Here is a 27,434-nt window from a genome sequence, read left to right as displayed (position 1 = left end):
TTGCAATTTGGTACAGTTTTGTTCCAGTATTCCAATACTGACCCAAGTGATTGTTTTCCTTCCCACAATTAATCAGTGCGAGCTTTATTTTGTTGGCTGTCATAACATTTGATGCGTTGTTGAATGCCAGTGGCAGTATTTCACCCGTAGGTGGATAAAGTGGTGGTAAAGTACAGCAGATTTATTTTTGCATTCACATCCCCTCGATTTCACTCACTGCACCTGATGCTTCAAGACTAAGCAACGTTTTCAATCTCCCATCACATCCCCAGAAGACCATTTTATTAGAAAAGGTAAAACATCAGTTTTTTCCCTCATTAAGGTTATTTCTGTACACTTGAGTCTGTCTTTATCCTGCAGCAGTCAGGGCAGTGTATTATTAATATTGGTGTTCGAGGTTGGTATGAATTGGAGTCCATTTTCAGGGATTACACAGGAAAGTGTCACACGGGCAACCAAAAGCCTCTCTGTCCTTAATCGCTGCTTATTGGCAGCCAAAATATTTTGCATTTTAGTCACATGTAAGTGCATGATTGTTGATATTAAATCTGCACTTGCATATCCATGGCAACATAATTTTTACTGATGCATATTCACATTTGCCATGAAAATAAATGTTCTGACTTTACCTGCAACAAGAATACTACCACAAAGAAATTAATTGTTTTTCTTATTCTTCACTGATGAAAGATAAATATGTATGAGATTATGATTTCATGGAACAAGAAATTAAAATGAAATGTATGTAAATATTCATGTACATGACCACAAGTGTTTGTTGGGAGCCAGTTTTCTGCTGCTCTCGCTCACTAAAACTCAAGGACAGTGCAGACCAAGACAATATGAGAGCGGTTTAGATGAAGGCAGGAAAAACACAAGCACCACAATGCGAATGTCAAGCGAGGAGGCATAATGAAGGACCAGTGCGGGGAGGACAGTCACATACATCATTCAGAAGAGAAATTCATTCATTTTCTGTGCAGGACATACAGTTGGGAGAATGTAACCCCGTCCTTCTCTGTGCTCTCTGTAAATCAAAAACACAATCTGTGACCTTCAAAATGACTCCAACTTTTTACTTTTGGTCTTTCAATATTCACAGCCTCCTTTTTATTTACAGTCCCTCACAAATCCCAAGAGCATACCATTTGTCTTTAGACCGCAACATAGCAGTGCTTCAGCTTGAAAAGGATGGCCTGCGGGCTATTCTGACCACGTTGTACGTATTCAGTCCTGGAGCATCAAAACCAGGGGACAAACCCCGCTTGTCAAAGGTGTAGAAGTTAAATAATTGGCCGTCTTGGGCTTCCAGGGACACTGAAGCCGTGCCGACTTGCAAGACACAAGGGTATTCTTTTTCAAACACCACTCTGAACACCCTGTCGACCAGGTAGTTGAGCTTTATTGTCCTGTACTTTTCTGGGATCAGCTCTTCAATCTGAGGCCCAAACTGCTGCATGATCAGAACCCCATCTGGCCCAACTTTGATCTCATAGAAGGTGATGTTACCGTAGGTAAAGAAGCCGATGTAAGGGTCTGGGTTTGGGGGAGCAAAGAGGACCTTCTTGGCCTCCCTGAAGGCTTTTTCTATGGCTGGGATGATATAGTTGTAGGCCTTGGTGACCACATCCTGGTTCTGAGACCTGCCGCCAGCCATGAGCACCACCAGACCGAGCTTCAGTCTGGGTACCAGAGAGAAGGTGGCAGAGTACCCGTCCAAATCGCCATCTTTCCGCACCATCTCGTAGCCCATCAGCTCGTTCACCTCCCATGGCGTCCCGGTACGGTTGGCAAAGTAGTCCTTGTCGCACCTGAAGAGCGGGGTCAGCATGATCTTCAACGAGTCTGGCTCCAGCAGCTTGCGGTGATATGCACCCAAAAGCATCATAGCAAGCTTGGCCAAGTCTGCCGCCGTGGAGAACATCTGACCTGATGGCCGGTACCAGCCGAGGTCATAGAGCGGGGCCGGCTTCCCGTTGGAGTACACTCCTACAGCCACTTGACCCTGCAGCCCTGGCGTGATGTCGAAGCCGGTGTCCTCCATTCCCAGCCGGTCCAGGATGTTGTCTGTGATCCACCGCTGATAGTCAACACCGGCCACCCGCTCGGCCATCACATGAGCAAGCAGGGAGAAGGCGAGGTTGCTGTAGTGACATCTGCAAAGGAGCAAGTTGTGGAGACGGAGAGGATCTTAAAAATGAAGGTGGTTCAGGTAGAAAGTTTTTCTAGTGTTTTCCAAGTTGAATGACAAAGATACAGCTAGCAGCTTAGCTTAGCACCAAAATGAGCAGGGGGGAACAGCTAACCTAGATGTGTCCAAAGGTAACAAAATCCACCAACTGGCATCTCTACAAAAACAAGTGTGAAAAATGAAAGTTTTACAGGGAGTTATTTGCCAAACTCTTCTGACGTATTCTAGTTATATTGCTGCAATCAAGGCCTCAGAATTCAGTCCTTAAACCTGTCAGATTGTATCTTTCAGATGATAAATAACATAAACATGTGAGTTTAGGTCAGTGTAATATTTTTAACAGTGCAACAGTGAAAAATCATGGAAATTTGATCTATAACATGTTTTTTCCCCCCAATAAACAGACTGAATGGAAAAAGACTTTCATGCATTTTCACAACTGACAGTACATATTGACAAAATGATTCAGCACAGCTAAACAAATCTCACTTGGTGCCTGGGTCTGCGACAAGGACGTCGTCTTGTAGCAGACTGATTGCTGATTGTGTTTTTCCTTTCCAAAGCAGATTTGTGGCGCGCAATCTCCTGGGCAGGCCTGGATCCACCCACAGGAATACAGTGTTAGATAAAAAAACTAAAATTTCTAAATAGAAACAGCAACATCCACAGCTGAATTGTACTTGTGTACACAAAACATTTCCTCTTCTTCTCTCCATCCTCTTCACTTTTCATTTCAAGCCTGATGGTTATTTTTGTTTCACTTGTAGCAACACTTAATTGGTACGTGACAAATTTGGAGTTCTCCAAACATGATTATGTTCAGCCCGGATGCCTCGATGATAGACTGGTGGGAAGGATATTCAAAGACGTCTGATTCTTCTTGCCTTAGGCATTTCTCTCATCTTTTATTTTACTTCATTACACAGAGTGAAGTGTTAGAAGTTTAAAACCCTCTTCAGATTAACAGCAGCCTGTTTATGCATGACCATACCAACTTTTTTGCTTGGCTGTGTGGATATATGGATGTGACTGGGTTTTAGTAAACAGCTCCACCACTAAGTGTTTAGTATCTCTACTGCAGGTACATCTGCAGTCTCTAAATACAAGATTCATTTTTCATTGCTTTGTAATCTACAGGACCTTAGTGGTTGTTCAAACCATTTACCTCTGATGACAAATCTCACAGCAGTTTTTGATACTGTTTTTTTCATCTTTAACAACAAGAAACATTTTTGAAAATGTCTAAGATCTCTTTGCATGTTGGTGGCTTTAAAGTGTCACATCAACAAATGTTGTAACTAATTCCTCGATGCCTTGTTTGATCTGTAAACTGTCAGAAAAGCGGAAAAGAAAATGCTAATCGCAGTTTCCAAAAGTTGAAGGTGATGCTTCTTAAGTTTCTTTTTTATGCCTGATGAACAGTCTAAAACCCAGACATTTAATTTAATATAATTTAAGACATGAAAAAGTGGTAAATGTTCATATTTGAGAAGCTCTTAACAATTACCTTTGGCATTTTGGCTTAAATAGGACCTAAATCTCTTTTGGTTTTATTGATTTTATTCCTCTTTTAAGTTTCAGTAGGTCGGGTCCTACGGGGATAGACGTGTCCGTATTTAAAAGAGTTATAAATAAAACATATCTTCAGTTTTTTTAAAATGCAGCACCACATTTTGATTTAGGCTGATATAAAAGAGGCATTTTCAAACAAATGCTGAACACATAGTTTAGATTTAAGACCTAAGGGACATACTGCATCTGATTAGATCTCAGGTGTTGGTTCCTTGTTAAAGTAAGTCAAAGGACTCTCTGGAGTTTAGTTACATTTTAAGATACTTCATTATAATCCACTGTATCTACGTACCTGAGAGCTGGCTGGCCATCCTGCGCAGGGTGACTGAAGAGGACCGGATCTGAACCTCCCCACTGTCCAGAAATATCAAACCATCTGTCACATACTTCAGCTCAGAGTCTCGCGTCTTCCCCAGAGGGTTTTTGATGGTGAAGTTCTCCACATATTTCTCCAGAGGGTCATCTAGGGAGCCGATCTTCCCGTCCTCCCACAGCCTGTAGAGCATCAGCGTTGGGAAGATTTTGGATAGGCTGGCAATCCTGAAAGACAGACAACAGAGCAATGTGATTATTTTGAAAAGTACTATATAATTAACGTTTATTATTATGATTATGATGAAAAAAAAGTTAGAACTGATTTACCTTGAACTAAATTGCAACTTAAAGATTAAAACAGCTCAAAACAAAACCAAACAGAGACAGAAGGGGCAGATTTGGGATTTATTCTTGAAACCTTTCAAGTGCTTTAAATGCAGACATCTTTTATGTGTGAATAAAAACATACTTTTTCTATGTCTGCACAAGCTGACAGTTTAAACCGACTCACTGGTCCATGGTCTTTGTTTCTTCTCATTCAAATCCTACATAGATCCCAGCTATCTAATACTTACAAAACAAGATTAAAAGCTATTCTTTGCATGTGTAGATATCTGTTAATTAAATTTAAAACCACGCAAATCCATCTCTGGAAAAAGAATGGCTGAAAAAAAGTTGATATTAACTATAAAAAAACAGCTTAAAAACAAATTCACTCTTCTCCAAGATGGTTTTAAGCAAACAAGTTTTCAAATCTGACAACACGTTTTTAAAGATGTAATTTAATCCTCACATTGTGCAGTGCGTTATGTTCAAGACTGGGGCTCATGTTGAAAGCTCATGAACGCAACATTGTCTGTGTTGTGGAAAAATAACAATGAGCATAAACCCTTTCAGGAGCAACTGTATAAGGGACAATTTAATGCAGACGGTTAGATTATTTGTAACTGATTTTCAACATATTTTTGTGGGACTATTCATTGATTACTAATCTAATCATCAAGTGTTAAAGGAGCCTCCCACCAGTTTTACACATAATCAGCACAGGCTGAGGAGAACTGAGTCCACAAACATGATTGTATAATGTCTGTTCTGGCTGCGATGGTGAATTCTCCAAACAATGACTTCAATGATTCACACTAGAGGTGGGCGATAACACAAAATTTGTTTTTGATCTGATAACAAGTATTACAGGACCTGAACTGCTGATATCAACACCAATACTGACACCTTTTATTATTAAAGTTGGTTATGTACTTTCATGTCAGGTAGAGCAGTGTGATTATTTATGACTTCTTAATACATTTCAATGGCCGCTAAATAATTTACCAAAGGTTAGCATTTGAAGGGTTGTAGAATTTATACCTGCTACCTGTGAGGCCTTGATTCTTCACTTGTAGCAAGTGAAGCAGAACAAAGAGGTGATTCATTCATTCATGAAGCACTTTGGAAACAAATGAAATGGATGACAGTGTTCCTCTTTTGTGCAGACATCACTGCTTTTATGTTTTTTGAGTGAACTTTTTTTAATGCAAAAGAAACAGTGAGATACAGACAGGAGAGCAGCTGGGGGAAAGAGAGGGGCTGGCGTGCAGCAAACAGCACAGGCTGGATTCAAACCCAGGTCGCTGCTTAAGGACTGAGCTTGAACGGGATGCGCTGAGCCAACGAGGCGCTCTGTTATTGCTTTTATGTGTCGCTGCGCTTCATGATTTAGGCGTATGACATGTCAACAGCAGTAGAGAAGCAAAAAGAGAACAAAAGAAAACAAAAGATCATTGTTTGCACAGACAGATCTACTCTGAAGTGAGTCCAACATAGAAAAGAGAAACTGAAACTGGGATCGATCTGAGTGACACTAAAATCAATCTTCCAGAACAAGACATAGTAACGGCAGAATCAATATTTTGGGATCAGTCCCTCCACCCCTAATTCGCACATTGGCTCAGTCGGACATTACATAGACTTTATACCAGGGAGCTGGCAGGGTGAAGTCCACTTAATGTCCAGCCCAACAGATTCAGACACTTGCATTCTCACATACAGCAGACCCTCTGGGTAATGTCCAGATAAGTGCAGGGTTGTGTGAAAGCAGCTTTGCACTGTCATCAGGGTTTTCTTGGACTGGTGCTTGGAGGCTTCACATTTTCAACAGTAAATCTGCTTTACAAAGTTAAGCAGTGGAGTTTGAGATGTGGGAATTAATCAGGCACAGAAGGTCTAAGAAAAGATGCTATCATGTAATAAAACAGTAGACTCTCTAAAATAAATCATTCTCATACTTTGTCTTTAGCAAAAGTACATAGTAAAAGTCAGCACGCTGACATGCTGAACTAAGCTGGTTACCTTGGTAAATAAAACATCTGCTAAACACGTGAATGTTAGGATTTTCACTATGAGCACATCTCACTGAGCTGCTGTGTGGCTTATCCTGCACAAGGCTCACTAGAGAGCAGGGGTGTTTGCCCATATTGTGTTTGCTTTTTGAGAGGTACAGTGGAGCACAGTCAGCTGAGTCTTTATTTTCCTTATTTTAGATAGAAAGAAAAAACCTCTAATCAAGTCCTTTGTTATAAAAACTGTAAATCTTTGGTTCGGTAACACCCACAAGCCATTTTTCTGTTGTAAATGACTTTTTTTGGGAATACAGTATACATTATATTCTGTACTCAAATTTAACAAAATGATATGTTACTGGAGTAAATAACTGGTTTTATGGATCTTATTTTTCCCAACACAGACCTGGGCTGCAACACACACCAAGCAGTTACCTTTCTAGAGAAGTCATCTGACTTTCATGGGTAACAAGGTCGCCATCGTGCTGCTTCAGTTGCACATCAAAGTCAGGAGCCACTGGGCAGACGTTGACTGGCAGAATGATATTTATATCCAGAGCTTAAGGTCCCATTACACTGACTCAAGATGCTAATGCTCATCCCATAATGAAGACACATTGCTTCCTCTGCAGCACTGGAAGCAATGTGTCCTACATGTACGCTTTTCACTGCAGCAACAGATTCAGTGCAAGAGAAACTGCTTAGTGAGAAGGAGCAACTATAAACACTGTGGTTGAGCAGAGCATGAAAAGATAACAACAACAAAAAAAAAGAAAATCCCAGACAGAAGACATCAGATGTTTGATGAGTGATCGTCAGCTACTGTTGACAACAATGAGCTCGTGTCCACACTGTAATTTCTGGTATTTCTGCAGTTTCAGTTGCATTGAGGGGAGTTCACCTTCTGTGCTTAAAAACACATCTTTTTTTTTCTTTTTGATTCCAACACATTTAGACAAAGTACATTTACATTGGACTTTCTTTAGGTCAATAAATATAAGATAAAAGATCATTTAATATTTTTACACCAGAGTTGTTTTTCTTAGCATTTTTGTGAGCCTCTGTGTCTTCAGAAATAAAAGCATCACTTTGCTTTACAAGTCTGTGATTTCCTAACAATTTCAAGAGTCTTGCTGGTTACCTCTCCAATCAAACAGGCTGATGAAGATGAACAGTTTATTAACAGTCTATTATCTGGAACATTTGTGACATACTCACCTGTAGATCGTGTACTCATTGGGGGGTCCTGAGAGAGGGTCACTGGCATTCCTCTGTCCAAAGTTGCCTGTCCATAAAACAGTGTCGTTCAAAATCACAATGGCCGACAGAGCGGGAAGGCTGATGGGGTTGATGCTCTGTCGGAGCAAAACATCCACCTAGAAGAGACGGAGCAGGAAGTGAGGACTTTATCCTGAAAAATGTTCAGTTTAGATGGAAGTGTTTGCAGAATATTTCATCAAAAATGAACTTCAGAGGAAGACACACGAAGCTGAGCCAACCAGCTGTTGGCTGTGGCTTCATATTTACTGCACAGATGTGAGAGTGGTTTTGCTCTTCTCATCAGTCTCTGTATTTGCCAAAATGTATATGAACTATTCCTGTGTCAAATCAAGTCTAGTTTGTTTGTAGTCCTCGGTCGCTTTTGATCATACTAACAATCTACAAAAATAATTATACTATTAGACCTCAAATAAGACTAAAGAAAACCTCTATTGTAGACCTTCTAAAATTCAAACATCATTTTCTAAAGTTTGAACTCAGTTTCAGACTCTGTAAAGTGGAAGCTTTTCTATGTCATTTCCAGAGCTGACCATTGTCCTCTCCTGTTGATGTAATATGAATACGTGTTTCCATCGTCAGCTCTGTTATTATGCTCACTTAGATCCATTGGTTTCTTTCCTCTAAAGAAAGAAGTTAAGTTTGCAGAGCCGCGGTTGAATGACATGTTAAATACACACTTTGTTCATTTCATGAGCTGCTGCAAAAGGCAGTGAATCACAGCCACAGTAATGTTAGCTGCTTGATTATGAATATGCATATTCTGTGCATTTCTCTGCTGGCACAATCACAGCTATTCTACTAGCCAACCTAAAACTTCTGCAGCTAACCCTGTAGAGCATTGGTGTAGATTGCATTGGGATGTAACCAGTTGAAAGGGATGTGACCAGTGTTAAAAGGGACTAAGTCCTTTTTAACACTAGTCAAAAAACCTGTGAAGACCCGCTAACATCAAGCTTTTGTTGGCAGTGGGAAAGGGTAAAATTGGCATTCACTCCCAGGACAAATATCTCTGCAGCAGTCATTATTTATTATTTACTGGCTCTGGGGTGATAACACTGATTTTTGCCCCTTTCACATGCTGCGATGTCCTTCAGAGAACACTGAGAGTGAGCAGCGATCAATAAAGTCTTAGAAACACACAATCACCGACTTAATCATCTCACACGGAGGCTCGGACACTTAAAGGAGCAGCAGGGATGAGGATGGGATGGAGCCAGTCTGCATGGCAGCTAGCAGGTTAATGTTTGAATCTGTCTGTGTGTCTGCATCTGTGTGTGCTCGTTACTGGATGTAATGACATTGCTCCCTGCAGTTGTGTGGGTGTGAATTATGAGCTCAGACAATCACTGAATTAATGTGGAGAAGGAGGAGGAGGACCAGTACAAGGACATTTGTGAGCCACTGGGTGATGTTTCTCGAGTTTATTTTCAGAAGTGCTGTTTGCTGTCTGTCCATAAAAGCTTCCTAGCTGTAGCTAAGACAGCAGCAAACGAGCTAATCCAGGACGAGCTGTGCAGCAGCTGCTCGGAGAACGGCAGCATGTGAATTGTTGACTGTTTTGGACATTTGAATTTCTTCACTTGGACTTTATTTACATATTATAAATTCAAATGACAGCGTTACATAATAGATGTTTTCAACATGAACCGAAGGTATTTTGGTGCAGGCTAATGAGGAAAGTTTGTGAGTTTGGTCTACAACTATAGACTTTATTTAACTCAGAATATTTCGTTAAAAAACAGCAGTGTCTGATCAGGGCTTCTTGTCATGTTTCAGATGTTAGAAACTTGTTAGCACTTCCACCAGAGACATCTCCCTTTTAACTTTAACTCACATGATTTCATTTGAATAACTTTTCTGAGAAGAAGTAAAAGTATTCAAAATTAATAACTACAGATTTGTGTGACAGAACTTTGTTTTCTTTTTCCCAGTCCATTAATTATATCACAGTCCAGCAGATTTATCTTGTGACCCTTTGTAGGGGCTGAACCAGAGGACTTAACTGAATATACACAGAAGTTAAAACTAGCACTGTCTTGACCAGCTGTTACAGTAAAAGGCTACTTACACACTGATGCATCACAGAAATATAATAATGTCATATAAAATGATATCACTCACAGGGACCTGTTTACTGCAGAATAAGTACTTTTAATTTGAATGTTTTAGGTACATTGGGCTGATAATATTCCTGGAGGATAAGTAGGATTTAAAATATCGGACTTTCACTTGTAATTAAGTATTTTTACATTGTGGTTTTACTGAAGTAAAGGATCTCTAATGCACCAGGACAAAGTGAGGTATAATAACCCTGAGCCATTTGTTAGTGGTTTGATGCCTAGAAATGTTGATAGCATTCATGCAACACGTATTGAAGTGCCTATGAGATATATTCATGTTTTAATTGTGAGAAATTGCTGCCTTTTGTATGGGAGGTGAAAACCACATTATTCACTAAAATTAACTGAAGAAAGATTCAATTTATTCTGAGGTTGCTCACAAAACAGCCTTCAATGGTAATGAATGTTCATATGTTTTACCTTCATTATCAGTTTGGTTGCTGTGGAGATGAAAGAAGCTCCTCAGTGCAGGCAAACTGATATTTAACAGACAAACTTCTGCTCAACTTCATCACATGTCCTCATTATTAATGAGCAGCCACTACTCATCATCCTCGGATTCTCCCAGAGGTGCCGAAGCGTTGATGACTCTTTGGTTGATCAGCTGGGAGCACTGCTGCTCCCTGCCTACAGAAACACAACGTTTTCCTCGGACCGACACTCAGTTTTTCATCCTCTATATCTTTAATCTCCTTCTGTCAACCGCAGCGGCATTTGGTGTGAAGGATTACTGCAGCGAGCCTGTATATTTCCTCAGACTCGAGAGTGAGCGCATGATGGAAATGCGGCCGCAGATTTAAATCTGTGCATGATGAACGGCTCCTCTCACCTTTTCCAGGGCCTCTTTCAGACTGGGGATAGGATGCTCCAGTGGGAGAGGCTCAGGGAAGCGGGGACATGTCATCTCTGATTTGGCGTTGCGACCCATCCCTTCATCTGGGTGGTGGTCGGAGAATGAGAATAGAGAAAGACAGAAAAAGTAGGGGGGGCACAGGGGGACAGGCTTTTGTAATTCCCACTTGATATTTGATAGAATATCGATGGCACAAAAGCTGGTATAATGTAGTATGATTGGCTGCTTTGTTAATTCTCTCTGGCTCCTGATGAACCCTGCTGATCTTACGTGGTACAGTTTGACAGGATGTGTGATAAACAACACCCTGATCAAAAGAGATGGAGCCAAGTCCCACTGTGAACTCTGGAGGAACAGGAGTATCTCACTATGTTTCACTGTAGCTTCAGGCCACCATCTGCATTTTCACTCTAAAGGATTACTGTGAATGAAAAATGATTTTTTTTGGAGTACAGAAAGATGCATCATTGCATAGAAAGAAAGATGAGTCAGAGCCTGCAGGGATCTGTGCTTTCTTATTAATGGTATTACTTCATTTTCCTTTACCTCATGCAGAGATTCCAAACTCAAAGTCAAAACTTATAAGAGTAAAGCATTTTGTTTGTGTGCTCTATTTAACGTAATGTCAGTTATGTGATTTATAGTTAGGCGTCAACATGTTGGTGTCACACTTCTCAGAAAAGGGACCCAAGAGGATGAAGTCAGATATAAAAACAAATAGTCTTAAAAAATCCAGACAGGCAAAGAAGTGAGCACAGGAAAGGTAAAGGACATGGAACAAAGACAATGTGGGAGAGCAAGCGGAAACTGGTCAGTATTTATATCAGGGAGCTGGTGAGGAAATGGGGAAGAGGCGAGCAGGGGAGTGAGGAGGAAGAGGAGGAGCAGGTCAGGTGATTCCACTGGCGGGAACGGCAGGCAGGTGTGAGTGGCAGGGTGTGAAATGATGATGCCTGCACAAACAACTGGAGTGCATGAATGAAAGGATGAATGAGCAGACTGAAACTCTGAAGCAGCTCTGAAGGATGACGTACCAGGTTTGACATTTACACTGATTTTCCAGGACTGAATGAACTACAATTAAAACTATTTCACTAACTTTATTTTACATGTCAGTGTTGAATGTTTTAAATACAACTTGTATGTTTGAGAAAATGAGAATGATAAACTCACTGTTTAGTTCCAGTTGTTTACTCAGTTTTAATTGACACTGCCCTCTGAGAGCGTGAACTTGTAATGATGCTGCCAATTAAACAAACTCCCAGCAAGCACAAGAGCTGGGGGCTTATATTTTAACAAGTTAGGGCTTTAGCTCATAATTACATGATAAACATCGCACAATTAAGTGATGTTTTTTTTTTTTTTGGTCAATTACCAGAGCTGTATCTTTTTAATTAAGGGTTAGCTGCAGTAGGAACTGAGGTTGTGTGTTGTTGTTGCAGTCAGATCAGATAAGAAGGAGCAACCAGGCCTGACAGAAGTTTCTTTAAAACAAAATAAATGACCCCCCCCCCCCCCCCCCCCCAAAAAAAAAAAAAAAAACAGGTCCAGTACAAAGGTATCATGCAACGACCATTTCAAATATTCAATAATTCTCATGAATGGTCAAATCTTAAGGCAGCTAAGTGTCAAATAGGGCACAGCTCACAGTCAAGTTGCACGTCAAAATTCAAATTACATTTTAATTAAAATTTTTAGATCTTGATGTAGCAAGATTTTACTCAGTTCTAACTCTCAAGCACTGGGTTATTTTAAATTTTCAGATTTTAGTAACCTGAATAACCATGTGGTTGGGCAGCAACAATATTTCAAAGGCAAAAACATCTCATGCACCATGATGCATCCCCTGTGTTGGCCTTACCTGGCAGAACCTTTGGCAGCTGGTATTGCCAGAAGAAGCATCCAGTCATCACCAGCGACAGAACCAGGAAGAACACCAAACCCAGCTGGGTCCATTTCACCTTCATCCTGCCGGCTTTGGTGAGTCCTTGAAACTTAACGGTAGCAGCAGGAGCAGCCACAGCAGGGGTTGGCTTCAACACAGACAGACAGACAGGCACACACATGCAACAACACACAGTAGGTTAGCACTGAGTGGGTACAGGTCGGGGTTAGGTTGAAGACTTCTGAAAGTTTCCCATATTTACAGCATCTGAGCAGATATATTCTCCATATTCTCCTCTGCTGCATCTGTAGACTCCAGTTGTAAAGGAAGAAATCCCTGTCACCTTCTGCACAAACAAGTGATCTCTGTTGCACATAAAGGTACTCACCACCTGATGCTTCACAGGCCAGAGCGGGATGGATTACCAGTGACACAGAAATCCTCTTATCACTCAATCAACATCGGAGACATTTACTCAGAGTAAGTTCCTCTATGTAAGTGATTCCTATAACCCAAAGGCAGTAAAAGGTGTCCTACGGAGGTTTTCCTGAGAAGGAGAAAGGCACAGACATGGACTCCCAGCTCTGATTTCCCACTGACCATGCTGTAATTCTGGGCCATCGCTGCTGCTGTCCCTCACAATTCAATTTCCTCCTCTGCAGCCACAGGCTGTTGACATCATAATCCCCAGATTTACTCCACCAAAGCGGCCGGGGAAATCTTAATCCTTAATCCCAGGGAATCAATTCACTTCAGTCCAGCTTCGCCTTGTCGAGCCCACCACCGAGCCGCACGATCTGACCAAGACGGCACCCTCTCAGCCAAAACAAGTTGAAATGGGGTGATAGGGTGTGCTTTTTTGTAGCTGGAGCATGATCTGAAAAGTACAATCACTTGGATCAGCTGGGTGAGGGCATGACAGACTATTTGGGACGTCGAGGGGAATTCAGATAATGACCGAGGAAGAGACGCTCTCCAACTTCCTCACTCTCACCACTGCCAGCTGACACACAGACTCATGATGGATTTATAGGGGCAATACAATATCTGAGAGTTTCAAATGTCAGATCATGTCATATTGACCAACTGATTTTTTCTCTTTTTAAATGTAAATGCATAACACAAACCTTTTTGATAAGAGTCCCTTAATTAATTGATTTATTTATGTATTAATTAATTAATTAATTTATTTATTTATTTATTAATTTTTAAGATGTCCATTCAACTGAGAGAAAACTCTTAAAGTTCAAAAATAAACTTGTCAGAGGTTTCTGGTGGATAAATTATGTAATTAACTTCCTATAATTTCTTGTTTCTTATCAGCCAAAAAATTCTCTGATACTGATAAATCAGTGATAAGGTAATACTGACCAATATATTGACACTTTCTTTCTTTCTTTCTTTCTTTCTTTCTTTCTTTGCTGGGAAATATCATCTCATCTCTCATATTCAAGAGTAATTCCCCTGGTTACTAAGCCTGCTCATCTTATCTTCTTATATAACATAGGGTGATATGGTTGGATGATATAATGTTTATATACCATGATATGATGAGATCTGTGACACTGTAGCAGAGTGTACTGTTATATCTAGCACTGGGCATGATCACATGCTGTAAGATATATAAAAATATTTAGCTTGAAACTTTTTCATATATATAAAAACAACAAAAAAACAAAACAATTATCTGCTTATAATTAAATAAAGTGACATTTGTTTCATGAATGAACTGCTGGCTGTAAGATGATCACTGGAGGTTTATAGTTTCAACACTATACTTGTGCAAGTTGTATATTGGACCCAACTTGTTTCAAACCAGTGCTGAACAGATCTTTAGTGTGAAGCCGCTTTCACCAACCAGCAGGTCTGAGACCTGCAGAAAGTTCAGCTGAACGACACTGACAGTATCCTAACTGTCAGTGTTAGGATACTAATTCTCTCTAGCAACAGAGAATTAATTATTGTGCATTGAAGAGATACTAAAAATCTATGAGAAGATTTATGGCAGTGTTGATTTACATTTTGCATTAATCTGATAACGTATCTTGATGTTATAGGTGTGTAGATCAGTGTATTATCTATAAAATAGAATCCTGAAGACGGTATTTTATCACCTTGTGCACTCCTAAGTTAAACAAAATACAAAAACATTTTTCAGGCTTTGGAGGTGCTGCAAAAATAAAGCAGGTGGACATGTGGTTATTTTATCTATAAATGGTCAAATGAATTAGCAGGAAATTTAACCTGTGATAAGATTTGATCTAACTACTTCTGGTGTGTAGCTTATATAAATGAAAATATGCTCTATAGGAAAACCAGTTTTATCCATCACTGGGTACATCCAATGGCTGTTATTCCTTCACTCATCTTAATCACAAGATATTAATGGTCCGTGCACAGCTCAGTAATGTATTTCTTTGACTTTAGGGATGTTGATGCAATGTGGGAAAGTTAAGTGTGAAAGCAAACTGTGGCTGATCCTGGTTGCATAACCTGTGACAGCTGCAGAGCACAGCAGCAGGCCCATTTCACCAGAGTCAGGACACACACACACACACACACACACACACACACACACACACACACACACACACACACACAGGCTCTCATCTCAAAACCAGAGCACCGGCCATCACAGCAGTTTCGTGTATTTTTAGTGTAATACACTTCTCCTGTGTGTATTTGCCAATGCAGTTGCTATGTGCATTTGTGTGTCTGAGTTTGAGTTGGTATGTGTGCAGGCAGGAGTTTTGTGCAGCTCGTATGTGTGTGAGTGTATGTGCCTTTACCTGTGCCTGAACCCCATCGACTGAGGTCTCTCTCAGGACTTTACTCCCCGCCTTGCCCATGGCTCTGTTGCACCGACTGTGACATGAAAAATACAAGAAGTTACTGTAAGATGGAGGGTTTATAATCAGAAGAGGAGGCGACACTTCTCTCTGTATATAATCATCCACAGATATTGAATTTGAGCAGGAGGAGGCGGGAGCGGCAACAGCCAAGAACATTTATGCTGCATATTCTTCTTATTGCCAGAGCAGCTTGCATTGCTCTCTCATCACCATATGACTAATAATAAACTCGTAGCCAGGATTGGACCTACAGTGAATATGCTTATGCAAAGGCGGTAAGACCCTCCAGACCCTGGAGTGATAGAAGATGTCAGTGGTGGAAAAAGAAGAACAAGACCTGCTAGAAAGAGTTTGCACTGTGAGACAGCCAGTTGTGTTGCTGCTCACTGTGCTCAGAATGAAGAGGACAAGGACATGATACGGCAGCTGATCTCTGGCTCAGTCTGAACATTTTTGTGTTCTTGTTGAATAAAACCCAGGAAGTGTTTGAGACCACCTTCTTTTGCGTGTGGATTTTGATATCTGAGATGGACTCCTGACTTTGCCTGAGGTCAGCGATGATCGATCTACTGTGAACTGAGTGTTGTCTGAGCATTTCTAAAAGAAAGAAATGTTTCTACTTTCACAGAATGGCCACACTTTGCCGTCACAGAGGAGCAAGGCATGATGGGATGGCACTCATATGTACACACAAAAGAGAGAAAGATTAGAGTTGTAAAGAGAAGTTAAATCCCTGTTTACTCTCTCACTTTCACAGTGGTCAATCGTTGCAGTATATGCGTGTCCATAGCATATATCAAAAATACCTTTAAGATGAATTATGGTATAAGTTATTGCAACCATATATGTAAGCAATATATATATATATATATATATATATATATATATATATATATATATATATATATATATATATATATATATATATATATATATATTTTATTTATATGTTCAAGTTTATTAAAACAACATACATATAACATTTCTATATGGTTATATATGTTTTTCTTATTAATTTTGTATTAACTTTAAACATGTCTATCTCCCCATGCTGGGAAAGTGGTCTCTGACTTTTGGACTCTAATATATATATATATTATCAACTTATATTAACAGGCTTTGGGATGGATATATATATTTATTTAACATATATATTATATGTTATTGTCTACAATATAAATATATATAAATAAACATAGATATTTATATGGGCTACACATATGTTCCAATTTATAATAGGGGTCATACATAAGTTTTGCATAAATGCTTGTATTTTATATGTACATATATTCCATGTATGGAAATTCAATATTACATTTATGTAGGGGATCCTAAAACATGAAATTATTGTAATTCAAAGTATGATGAAACAAATCTACTGCTTGAAAAATGTCAGCTAAGAGAAATGGTACAAAACAGTATGGTCAAAGCATATGAATCAGAGGCGCCAATATGTAAAATTATAGGTTAAGATCACCGAACTGCAGAAAGGATAATATATATAATTAGAGATTTCAGGGAACTTTTTTATATTTTTCCCTTATAGTCTTGTACTGATTTTTCTTCCAACAAGCTATTTCTCTACAAAGCCAAAGAGTTTTCACACAAGGCCGTTTGCCTGCTGATGTATGGAGGTTCTGTACATTAACTGAACCTTCAGTATTGTCGGCACTACATTCAATTTATAGCATTCAACCTAACATGAATGAAATGAGTCATGTCAAGTCTCAGTCATAACTTTTCTTCGGAATAAAAGATGCAAGGCTTAATGTATGCTTGGAAGTTTGCCACTATCGATCCATCAATTATCTATATCTCTGGATTGTGGGAGGAATCCATATTTTCTTAACTGTTTTTGATTAATGAACACTCTCAACTCTTTATTTAAAAAAAAAAGACTTCAATAAGGAATGAGTCTGAAAATGATAACTTGAAATTTCAATTTGATTTGATTTGACATTGATATTTACACTGAGTTAAAAGTGCCATGTTTACAGAACTAACTGAACACACGATCAAATGTTTGACTAAATCCATGAATAGTTCGAAAATTTATCATGTTGCAAATCATTTATTTACAAAAGGAACAGGTTGCAGTGATACTGCCATAGAGCAGTGGTTCCCAGCCTGGGGTCTGTGTGAATAAAACAGGATGTCTGAGAAACGTAAAAATGTGGATCACTGCGCAGTTTCAAAAAAGAAAGTAAGACAATATCTCCAGAGTTACCTTAACTTTGGTTTTATTAAAGGACAGGGCAGTTTTCTGTCAGAATTTAAAAGAATTAAACCACACCAAGAGACGAAACACCAGGAGACGATTGGTGAAAGTTGGGAATTTTTTGAGAGGAAGATTGGCACTATCAACAAGATCCACAGACATCAGAAAAGCTTTTGATAGAGCGGGCAGTGATTTATACAGAGCAACGGAAGCATCATTTGAGTGTTTGCCATTAATTGTGTGTTGGAGAGCAGCTACTAAAACCCGCCTGCCTGAAAACTGTGGCGATAAAGTGAAAACTGTTGCACAACACTGTCAAAGACAGAATTGATAAAAATGGCTGCAGGTTGCCAAAATCAGCTGCATGAGAAGCTTAACAATGTTCCCTTTGCCATTCAACCGGATGAACCGACAACAGTGTCAGACGGTTCCCTGCTCATCCTTTATGTGCAGAATATGGATGGTGATGACTTGAAAAAAGATATTCTTATATCTACAAATCTAGCAGCAACAACAACAAAAATAGGTCAGGATATTTCTATGGCTTTGGACTCTTATCTTTCATCCAACAATCTGCCTTATGACAACCTTGTGGCGGCAAAACAAGGGATTTAACAGCCGACTAATTATTACTGATTATACATACGCACGTGTATGTGGATATGCAACAGAATCTTTATTCCTTTTTAAGGAGGTGTGTGTGTGAATGACCACTCTGTTTATTTGTTAGGTTTAACATTGAACTCTCTTGAAAAGAGACATAGTTTAATGTCCTTGCAATTGTTATTATTTCTGTTTGCATTTTATACACTGGGTGACAAAGTGTATGACAAAGCTGATATATCAGTGCTCTGAGGATGAATCATACTTTCTGTAAGGAGGAAGGCCTGCTGATCTTAAGCTTAAGTTTGATGCTTAAATGTTTACCTCTTGAATAGAGAGAAATATTTTATTGTCTTTGCAGTTATTATTTTTTGTGTGTATTTGATACGCCTGCTGACATAAAAGGAGGAATGAGAAAACTATTCATTTATATACATGGTAAACCAAAGAGGAGAAGGAAAAAAACCTGCAGTTGGTGTTTATTTTTGCAAATAAAGATTTGTAATGAAACACTATTCTTTTGGTGCCTTTGTGTGGGCCAGGGGTAAGGGTGGGGGGCCTGGCTTGTCTTTGATGCAAGCAAGGGGGGCTCCAAGGAAAAAAGGTTGGGAACCACTGGCATAGAAGATTATGTGGAAGTGAGAGAAATGTTTTCAATCAAATTCAAAGAGCTGGGCTGATGATTAGGGCATAAAAACGTCCATTAAATCAAAGGCTCTCTCAGAATGTGGTTTGATGAAAGGATGATGACAGTGTGCAGGTGTGCAGGTTTTACTTAGGTGTGAAAGATAATAAATGTTCTCAGCTGTGTAGCGTTTTCCGACTGGGGAGCTGACAGACAGTCGATGATACATGGAGAAATGATTAAATCAGTAACTGACCCTGGATGCATGGCTTATGGATCAGAAGCTCCTACAGCGATGTAGGGGGGACATTTTGCACTACTCCAATGCCTGCCTTATTGACAGTAATGGGAGAGATGTCCTTGGAAATCAGGCCATATAAATTTGGACGGAAATGCTTGATTGAAATAAAACACTAACAATTCCTGAAAAGCGAAAGCAAATAATTTCTCTTGAACATACTGAGTAGGGGAAAATGATTGTGCTTTGGTTGGAGGACAGTTAATGTTGTACTCAAAGAAAATTGGACTACACCCTAGGAAAAATATTAGCACAGCCTAGTAGCAACAACCCAAAGGCATTCAGGTTTGTTATACCAAGAAGCAGGAGATGTGGTTCTATCCATCAATAATTATTTATTAATCAACACTAGCAACAGACTAAGAAAAGAGCTGTTAAAACAGACATCTAGCAGGAAGGGGCAGGGGAACTGTTCAGAGCTGAGGCTTACCAGTGGAGAGGTGGACTAATGAGGGAAGAGAAGTATCCCAGAGAGGATGCCCCCCCCCCCCGAATCACACGTGCACACAAATCCACACACACATGCAAATGTGAAGGGTCAAGGCCAGGGGTGCCCGGATGCACACAGCACACAGGAAAGGAGACACTGCTACCAGAAGACACCAGCCAGCAGCACCTCAGGCTCTCAGCTTCAGCTTCTGAAAAGACAAAGAGGAATAAATACAATTAGTGGGATTACACTCAAACATACAAAACACTGCAACAGCAATTGACAAGATAAATAAATAAATGAATAATATACTGTGTATGTGTGGGTTAAATGATTGAACACTTAATCTGCAAACTGGACCTAAAATAAATGGCCACTACTTCCATGAAACTTGATCAAAATAAACTTCTCATCACAAACTTTTCTTAATCACATAAAATAGCCAGACACAGTCTACCTGCCTGTGTGGACGTGATCGGCCAGCGATCGCAGAGTAACCCACCATCCTAACTTTAAATATGGACGACAAAAACATGATGGCAGCATGTGACTGGAAAAGAGGCAGCCTCTTCCAGTAGTGTGTACAGTATGTTTACCCTCCATGGTCAATAAGTAAAATACTCAGATCTATTCATCTTCATCAAGCAAATCTCCAAACAACCTCGGAAACACAGGAAACTTAAGCCATTGTCTCATATTCTGTGCATGAAGAAAATAACTGCCCAGTACTGGAAGTAGTAAGTCTAACTAGTGTCTGAGGGTTTGAGTTTACTTCCTTATCAAAGATCCTCTATTGATTTGATTGAGAAAATTGATTACTTTACATGGAAAAAGAACAGAATTGAGCAGCGAAAACACTGCCAGAGATCTTTTATTACCTTTTTTCCAAAGAAGAGTTACATGTGGGGCAAAACATTATCAGAGATCCTCTATTGATTCGTTTGGAAGAGGGCTTACTTGGCATAAATTTGGGACAGTGACGGAAGTGAACTGAATTTTAGTTAATTGCTCATGTTGTTAAAAGCATTGAACACTCTCTAGGATTAAACAAATTGTTCACAAATACTGCTGTGGTGTCTCAGCTCGAAGGCAACTGGCAACGTTTCAGGGGGAATGTTTCCTTTCATGTTACCAATGCATGAGATGATGTTGACATTGAAATATCAATATATAATATTACAACAATGTTCTAACAATCAGGGGCCCAAAAAGGAAAGCCAGAGTGAAGAGAGAAGGAGAAAAGGACAGAAGCAGAGAGGCAATGGCCAAATTTCAGGTGAAAAAAAAGGTGTAGTTAAACATAGCAAAGCTGAGGAACTAGGCAGACTAGCTAATAAAACTTAAGCTATCTCAACTTTTAAGTAACATTTGCACATTAACTTAACTACATTAAAAACACTGCTGCACTATCCCTATAAATATATTATACTGGAAACCTCTAATGCTTGCAAAATAAATAATGTCCACTTCCCCAGCTCCTTCTGCCGATGGTTCAGAGCTGGATACAGATGAGGCAGATTATAACTGTCACAGTCTTTACTGACTTCACCTTTTGTGATTTAAAGTCAAGCACACATGCAAAAGAGAGCATGACCTGGATGGGTCTATAACACTGGTTCTGGAACTAGCTGTTGGAGGCCAATGATTTAGAGCTTATTTGAAATGTGACTGTGTTGGAATTAGAGGTGAGGGTGTGTGGGTGGTGGTGGTGCTGGAGTGGGTGTGGATCTAGATGAGGGGCCCAATTTGGAAAATTTTGTCCCCCTGTTGATAATTTAATGGCTGGCCTGATTAGGCCACATACAGTGTCAGAACTAGGGTAAATTAATTTGATGGACATTTAATCTCTTAAGAGGGGCAGTGACCATCAGGGATTTTCTGCTTTTGTTCGGTCTATTCATAAAAACGCTAACAATAACATAATGTGGTTATTTCCTTTATTTCGAGGGTGACATTACTCTTCAGATGAAATTCAGGCATCTATTAATGAATGACTCATTGTGAGAGACAGGTGTTCCTGCAGCATCGTAATCCTCCACTCGCATCAAAAAATATTTATTCTCTGGACGTTGTTTTCTTGCTGAAATTATTCCTGATGTTTCCAGACTTACAGGTTTTGAATGTGACTGAGGACAACTAATCAAACCATGAGACGTGCAGTGGATTACACATGTTCACCTTTAATCCTAATGTTAACAAAAAAAGTTTGTGGTGTGCCCTGCATTTCTTGGCCTCCAAACCAATAAAAATTCAGATACTCATCATCAAGCTAAAAGCTGACCTGGCATTTTGGGACTTATTCAGTGTGCCAGGAGAAATGAGCTAAAATTAGTCTCTGCTTACAGAGCAGCTTCTAAGTATGCTGACCAGGCTGCATCTCTACATTTTTATGTTGTATTGAAGACTGTCATACAATCAGTAAATCCACTGCCTGCATGGGGAGCTTTTCAGAAAGCAATTTGCCATAAACCAAAAATGTGGTTCGAAAGGATGCTGGTTAAAACAAGAGTCTGCAGCCATGCTAGTATCTCTGTGAGGCTGTGTTCAGGCACTGCTGTGCTTTGAGCTATATGCTAATATTAGCATGCTAACATGCTCACAATGACAAAGCTAATATGCTGACAGCAGATATAATGTTAAGTGTATTCACCATCTTATTTTAGCTTGTTAGCATGCAAACATTGTTAATCAGCACTAAACATTCAGTCGAGGTTTATGAGGATGTTTGTAGTTTAGCAGGTATTTGGTCGTAGACTAAAAGATATTGGATAAAACAAAGTGATGATGCTAGATGAAAAGTAAGAGGATCACCAGTTAACTATTTAATGCTCCCATTTCTATTGTTTTTTTATGATTAAAATATCATACTGATTATTCTAGGCCATTATTCATGTTGAGTACTGATTGTTCGCTGAATATGAAGCAGTTGTGTCTTCTTTGCTTTCTGTTGCTGCAATAACCTAATTTCTGTGAAGGATCATTAAAATTAGATTTCATCAATCTAGAATCATGTCCCCTGCCAGTCTCCCTCTTGTCATATTCATGCTATTCACAAAGCAACACATGCATAATGTTTTCTGCAGGCAGTGAGGGTATAACTGTGTAACCTGATAAAATCAGTTTCTGTAAAGAATAAAAGACAGTTCAAATGTCAGTTTAAAAGTAAACTTTTTAACTATTAAACCTTTAAAGTCACATCCTGTCTGACTTTAGCAACATGACATAATATAGAGGTCTTTATTTAAAAGTTTATAGAATTAAAAGAGTGTTGTGCAGTTTCAACAGACTGTGTAAGATAAACATTCACACTTCATATTGTCTGCATTTAATCATGCAGTTGAAAATCTCACTGACTCATGAGTTTGTGTGCCTCAAAGGTGTGCATCATAAAAACATGTATTCAGTGTAGAGCATTATCATGTAATCAGAAGAAGAAATGATGAGACATAAACATAACATAAAAAATCAATCTACTGAGGAGATATAAGCTTTAAAACAAGCCATTAGGCCATCACCCCAAATAACTAAAAAGAAACTTTATCACTAAAATATGTTGTTGCAATGACAGTCAGTGTGATTCTCTCCGCCAGTATTTTACTTGTAGATTTCAGGCCAATCAAATTTTAATTTCCTGCAGTACATCTGTAATTCAGTTTCATTCAGTTGGGTGCATTCATGACAACAAGCAACAATAACCGTCATAATTACTGAAGCCTTCTTATAGATTTAGATTCTTATAGATGTAAACAAGTCTATTATTTGACCTATTCAGAACATAAATTATGTTTAAAAGTTTGTATGAAATGCAGAACATCTGTAAATGAAGTGCTGCGTCACATGCTTAAAGCATGGAGACTGTGGAAAAACATGTTACATAAGCTGTAATGAATCAAGCACCTCTTTTATAGGCCATGAAATGCTCTACATTGATTAATTCCTGGTACACTTACCTCAGGTTCTGAATTTATTAACTGCTTTTCACTCTTCTTTATCAAAGTAAGATAAAAATATTCCACTTTTGTTCCGCGTGTGGGTTTGGGCGCTTGAAACGGGATCCTGACAGATGTTAGTATCATGGTCATGGCTAAATCCTGCTTGTAGCAAACCCAGCATTCTGGATTAACTAGCACAACCAATGGCCACATCTGTCATGGCACAAAAATGGGTGCCCTTTCAGTGTGTGTGGTGGGTGTGTGTGTGTGTGTGTGTGTGTGTGTGTGTGTGTGTGTGTGTGTGTGTGTGTTTTATTTTTTTATTTTCTTATTTTTAATTTTGCATTTGCATGGCATGTGGTTTTTGGAGTACAACAAGCCAACTGGTGCTATTCACTGGTCTGACAGGGAAAGACTGCACAGCCCATGAATGAGGTTATGGGTCTTGAGGTTGTCGGTTTTATATAGAGTACAGTCTCTTGTCTCAGCTGCCTAAAAATACCTTTTGTGGCTCTATCATGTTGACAGTTTTTTGCAGACTGGTCACCAAACTGGTTCATCAAGCCCTCGCTGAGAGCTGTATATTGCTCTGGTTGCTTTAAATTTCCTGGCACATAAGAAGCATATTCGTTTGCCTCGTGATTTTGGAGCCATTTCTTGGAACACACAAAACAGATTGGCAGAAGCTAAGAATCTGAAGACACCCAAACTAGACCTCTTTCCCCTGACTCCAGTTCTGTTTTGGATTTATAGAAGATGTCTGACCTAATTATTTGCAATGTTCTCATTTCATGTTGAATAGGAACATGGAAAACATCTACTTGTAGGTCAGATGCATTTTAATACAAACTGATGAGCACAGATAAGTGCTCAGACTGGCCTGTTGTCCGTAACAACAGTAATGCAAAAAAAATAAAATAAATAAATAAATGGATGACACGCTATAACACTGGTGCACAGTAGGTCTCTTCATGCCAGCAAGCATGAAAGAGCATGACACTTTGGATTTGGTCATTTTAAAAAATAATGAAATGCCCGCAGGGCTCTTAGAGCGGAAATCGCAAAGGAATGAATATGCGGTCAGCCCTCTTTAGTGCACACGGCTTACTGCAGAGTTGCAGGCTTATTGCAAGCTTCTGCGTTCACTGGCGCTTTGACTATGCACAAGATCACCGGTGATATAAGACAGTCTGCTGTATTAAATGTTCACCACAAGTTGACTTTTGCACAATCCCCTTGTTACAGTAATACCTGCTCTGGAGGATCCACAGCTTTTACACAGGGACTGATCACATGAGACGTTTTCAGCAAAGAGAGACTTAAGAATATTTGGTGGGGAAAATATGTTGCATGTTTTATGCAAATGCTATTTACATGTGTTAAATGCTGTTTCCCATTTCAGCAAAATCATCATCAATAATAATAATAATAATAATCATAATAATTCTCACACCATCCTCCCTTCTCTTCTTCTTTGCATGTGAAAACATCCTGTCTACCCCTGATCTCTACTCCATTTAATTAATCTTATATTCATTAAATTCTATATATGTTTACCATCCACTCTTTCCATCTTTACTGACGGTGACATCATTAATCCTCAGACTTCAGCATTAACAGATTAAAGCTACTGGAAATGGAATATCCAATCCTATGTTTTCCATCAACAATCAGAGACAGTGCCCATGTGCATTAATACAACATGTTATACTTTATTTGACCTTTTCCAGTGGCACACCATAAAAGAATTTAAAATACTCTAACAGCCAGATCAGGTTGCTTTTCAGTTTAAAGACACAGTATTTTTGAGAGCGTATTTTGCCCACAGGTGTGAATGTGAATCGCTGGTTGTCTGTTTCTATATGTCAGCCCTGTGATAGACTGGCGTCCTGTCCAGGGTGTACCCTGCCCTTGTCCAATATCAGCTGGGATTGGCTCCAGCCCCCCTGTGACTCTGTGATAAGTGGTATAGATAAAGGATGCGTGGACGGATGATTATTATTATTATGTTGCTAGTGGCAACTTCCACATGGCACAGTTCTGTAGCAGTTCAAATGATATTGTTACATCCACCATTTGCCAGATGTGCGACCACTTATCCATCCTCTAAATGGCCTTGTTGGAACATTACCAGCTAATTTTGTGACATTTCATATGTTGAATTGGTTTTTCTGTAATCATTTGAATGCTAACCACGCTAGCCATTAGCTGTCTTAGGATACTTTCAGATGGAATGAAGTAAATGCATTTAAAGTAAATGAAAAGTATCTTCAAAATGTTTCCATTTTACTGGAGAGTAATGAGGTGCTGGGATCACATCAGAGACACAGAAATCACCAGTTATTGAGATGGTGACCTACCTCAATGCTTACATTCAGATACAAATGCATTTCGATGCCATGTTCCTTTATTTTGAAAGACAGGTCAAGGGCTATAATTCAAGAAAAGCTTCTCACAGGAAAGGAGCTGCAAATTAGTGGCTTTGGAACCAGTTACAGGGTCATGCTGTTGAGGGTCTGCTCTATGATGCTTTAACGGTGGTGTGAAATGGTTTCTGATATATAGTAACTCTTACCTATGTTTTACACTGTAGTGGAGCTAGATAAGCTGAGATGATGGCTGGAGTACCCAACATTTTGTCAGATCTATACCCAAACAAATATCGATAAGCATCTCCTTCCCTCTCACTGTCTTCTCATTATCCTCTTTAAATGCACTTGGTTGTTCTTTATCTGTCATTACTCACTTTCTGACAGCTGTTTGTGTCTGTTGTTTGCAATTTGAGGTGTAGATTAGTTTTTCTACAAGTTTATTGCTAACCAAGCTAGCTGTCTTAATGTGTTGCCAATGCAACATTTTATACAACTCATAATGTTACACGAGTTACTGTTGGTGTTTGGTGTATTTTAATATTTTCATTTTTTTTCTTTCCCTCTTGTGGACTCCCACTTGGATGTTCTTTAGATTAATTGTTGTGTTGTACTTGCTATGTGGACTTAAAGTTGTTGGGTTAGGGTTCTTCCTCACATGAAGAGTGTAACTGATTTGGCAGTTAACAATAAATAGCCACAGTTTTCTTGTTCCTGTGCTCTTTGATTCTTACCATCCCCTTTCTCTCCCTCTTGTTTATAACATCTCATCTTTTCCGGTTTGTAACATTGCTATCATTGAATTGGTGTTTCTTCCAGTGCTGTTTTCGCAATATTACTGTTGCTTCCTGTAAAGACTTTAGAGGCCAGCCCCTTGTCTTCAACCTTTATTGGAAGTGTGTTTAGCTCACTGCATAGATGAGCACCTACACACAAAGCTAAAGGGTTGAAGGGTGGTGGAGTTGCTCTGAGTGGCTCTGGGAGAGAGACCAGTCATTGGCAGGAGTGACGGACTTTGTCACCTGCTTTGAAAAGGATATAGCGGTCTCCAGTGGATAATGTGCATACTACAACTTTTTTTCCTGAAATCCTGAAAATGTTTGCCTGAAATACAACAACATGATCTGATGTGTCAGGGTTAATTTTAATTTTAATTTCTTGCCCTAATTGGTTTGAAAAGATGACTGAGGTGAGTTAAATGAACTGGTCTCTGTGGTGACTTTGACGAACTTCAAAGCTAATGTCAGAACTGGTGAAGATTAATCTCGTTTGAAATTGTTCAAGCTTTACAGATACAGCTTGGCATGGGTTCTCTTTGTACTCGTTTTTCAGTGCCTTGTCTCTCTGACGTCTACGGACACAGATTAAAACCAACAGGTTTTACATGAAAAGAATAAATTCAAATTTTCAGTCTGACCTTGAACTGGTGGAGCCGTGTAATGTGATTTCTAAATGTATGCAATGAAATGAAATGTAAGCTCCAAGGCACAATTTTAAAAAATGTATGCTATGTCCTAAAACCAAATATAATTTCAACATTGAATGTAACCATTT

The 27,434-nt window shown here is 39.3% G+C and overlaps 1 protein-coding gene across 2 annotated transcripts; it reads right to left on the bottom strand.

Moving 5' to 3' along the window:
* Nucleotides 1-68: 68 nt before the first annotated feature.
* Nucleotides 69-23,652, bottom strand: lactbl1b (lactamase, beta-like 1b). Of its 2 annotated transcripts, XM_071495046.1 has the most exons (9): nucleotides 23,530-23,652; nucleotides 19,580-19,787; nucleotides 15,343-15,418; nucleotides 12,530-12,701; nucleotides 10,645-10,751; nucleotides 7,633-7,790; nucleotides 4,056-4,303; nucleotides 2,681-2,786; nucleotides 69-2,156 (listed from the first exon to the last, which is right to left on the bottom strand). In XM_071495046.1, exons 3-9 carry the CDS (start codon nucleotides 15,400-15,402, stop codon nucleotides 1,178-1,180), a joined length of 1,830 nt encoding a protein of 609 aa, XP_071351147.1. In that variant the 5' UTR covers nucleotides 15,403-15,418; nucleotides 19,580-19,787; nucleotides 23,530-23,652; the 3' UTR covers nucleotides 69-1,177. The 2 variants fall into 2 exon arrangements, with proteins under 2 accessions (XP_071351147.1, XP_071351148.1); XM_071495047.1 differs by lacking the exons at nucleotides 15,343-15,418; nucleotides 19,580-19,787; nucleotides 23,530-23,652 and adding an exon at nucleotides 12,942-14,274.
* Nucleotides 23,653-27,434: the final 3,782 nt, after the last annotated feature.

This window comes from Trachinotus anak, unplaced genomic scaffold (genome assembly GCF_046630095.1).
Source record: "Trachinotus anak isolate AG129_WGS33_773 ecotype Australia unplaced genomic scaffold, CSIRO_AGI_Tana_v1 ptg000013l, whole genome shotgun sequence".
Classification (NCBI taxonomy): domain Eukaryota; kingdom Metazoa; phylum Chordata; class Actinopteri; order Carangiformes; family Carangidae; genus Trachinotus; species Trachinotus anak.
This window is presented reverse-complemented; position numbering and strand designations above follow the sequence as displayed.

Coding starts and splice junctions, on each gene's coding strand:
- lactbl1b (XM_071495046.1), bottom strand. CDS start 15,402: ATGGGCAAGGCGGGGAGTAAAGTCCTGAGAGAGACCTCAGTCGATGGG. Junction 2,787..4,055: donor GATGGCCAGCCAGCTCTCAG/GTACGTAGATAC, acceptor GGGTGGATCCAG/GCCTGCCCAGGAGATTGCGC. Junction 2,157..2,680: donor GTCGCAGACCCAGGCACCAA/GTGAGATTTGTT, acceptor GCTCCTTTGCAG/ATGTCACTACAGCAACCTCG.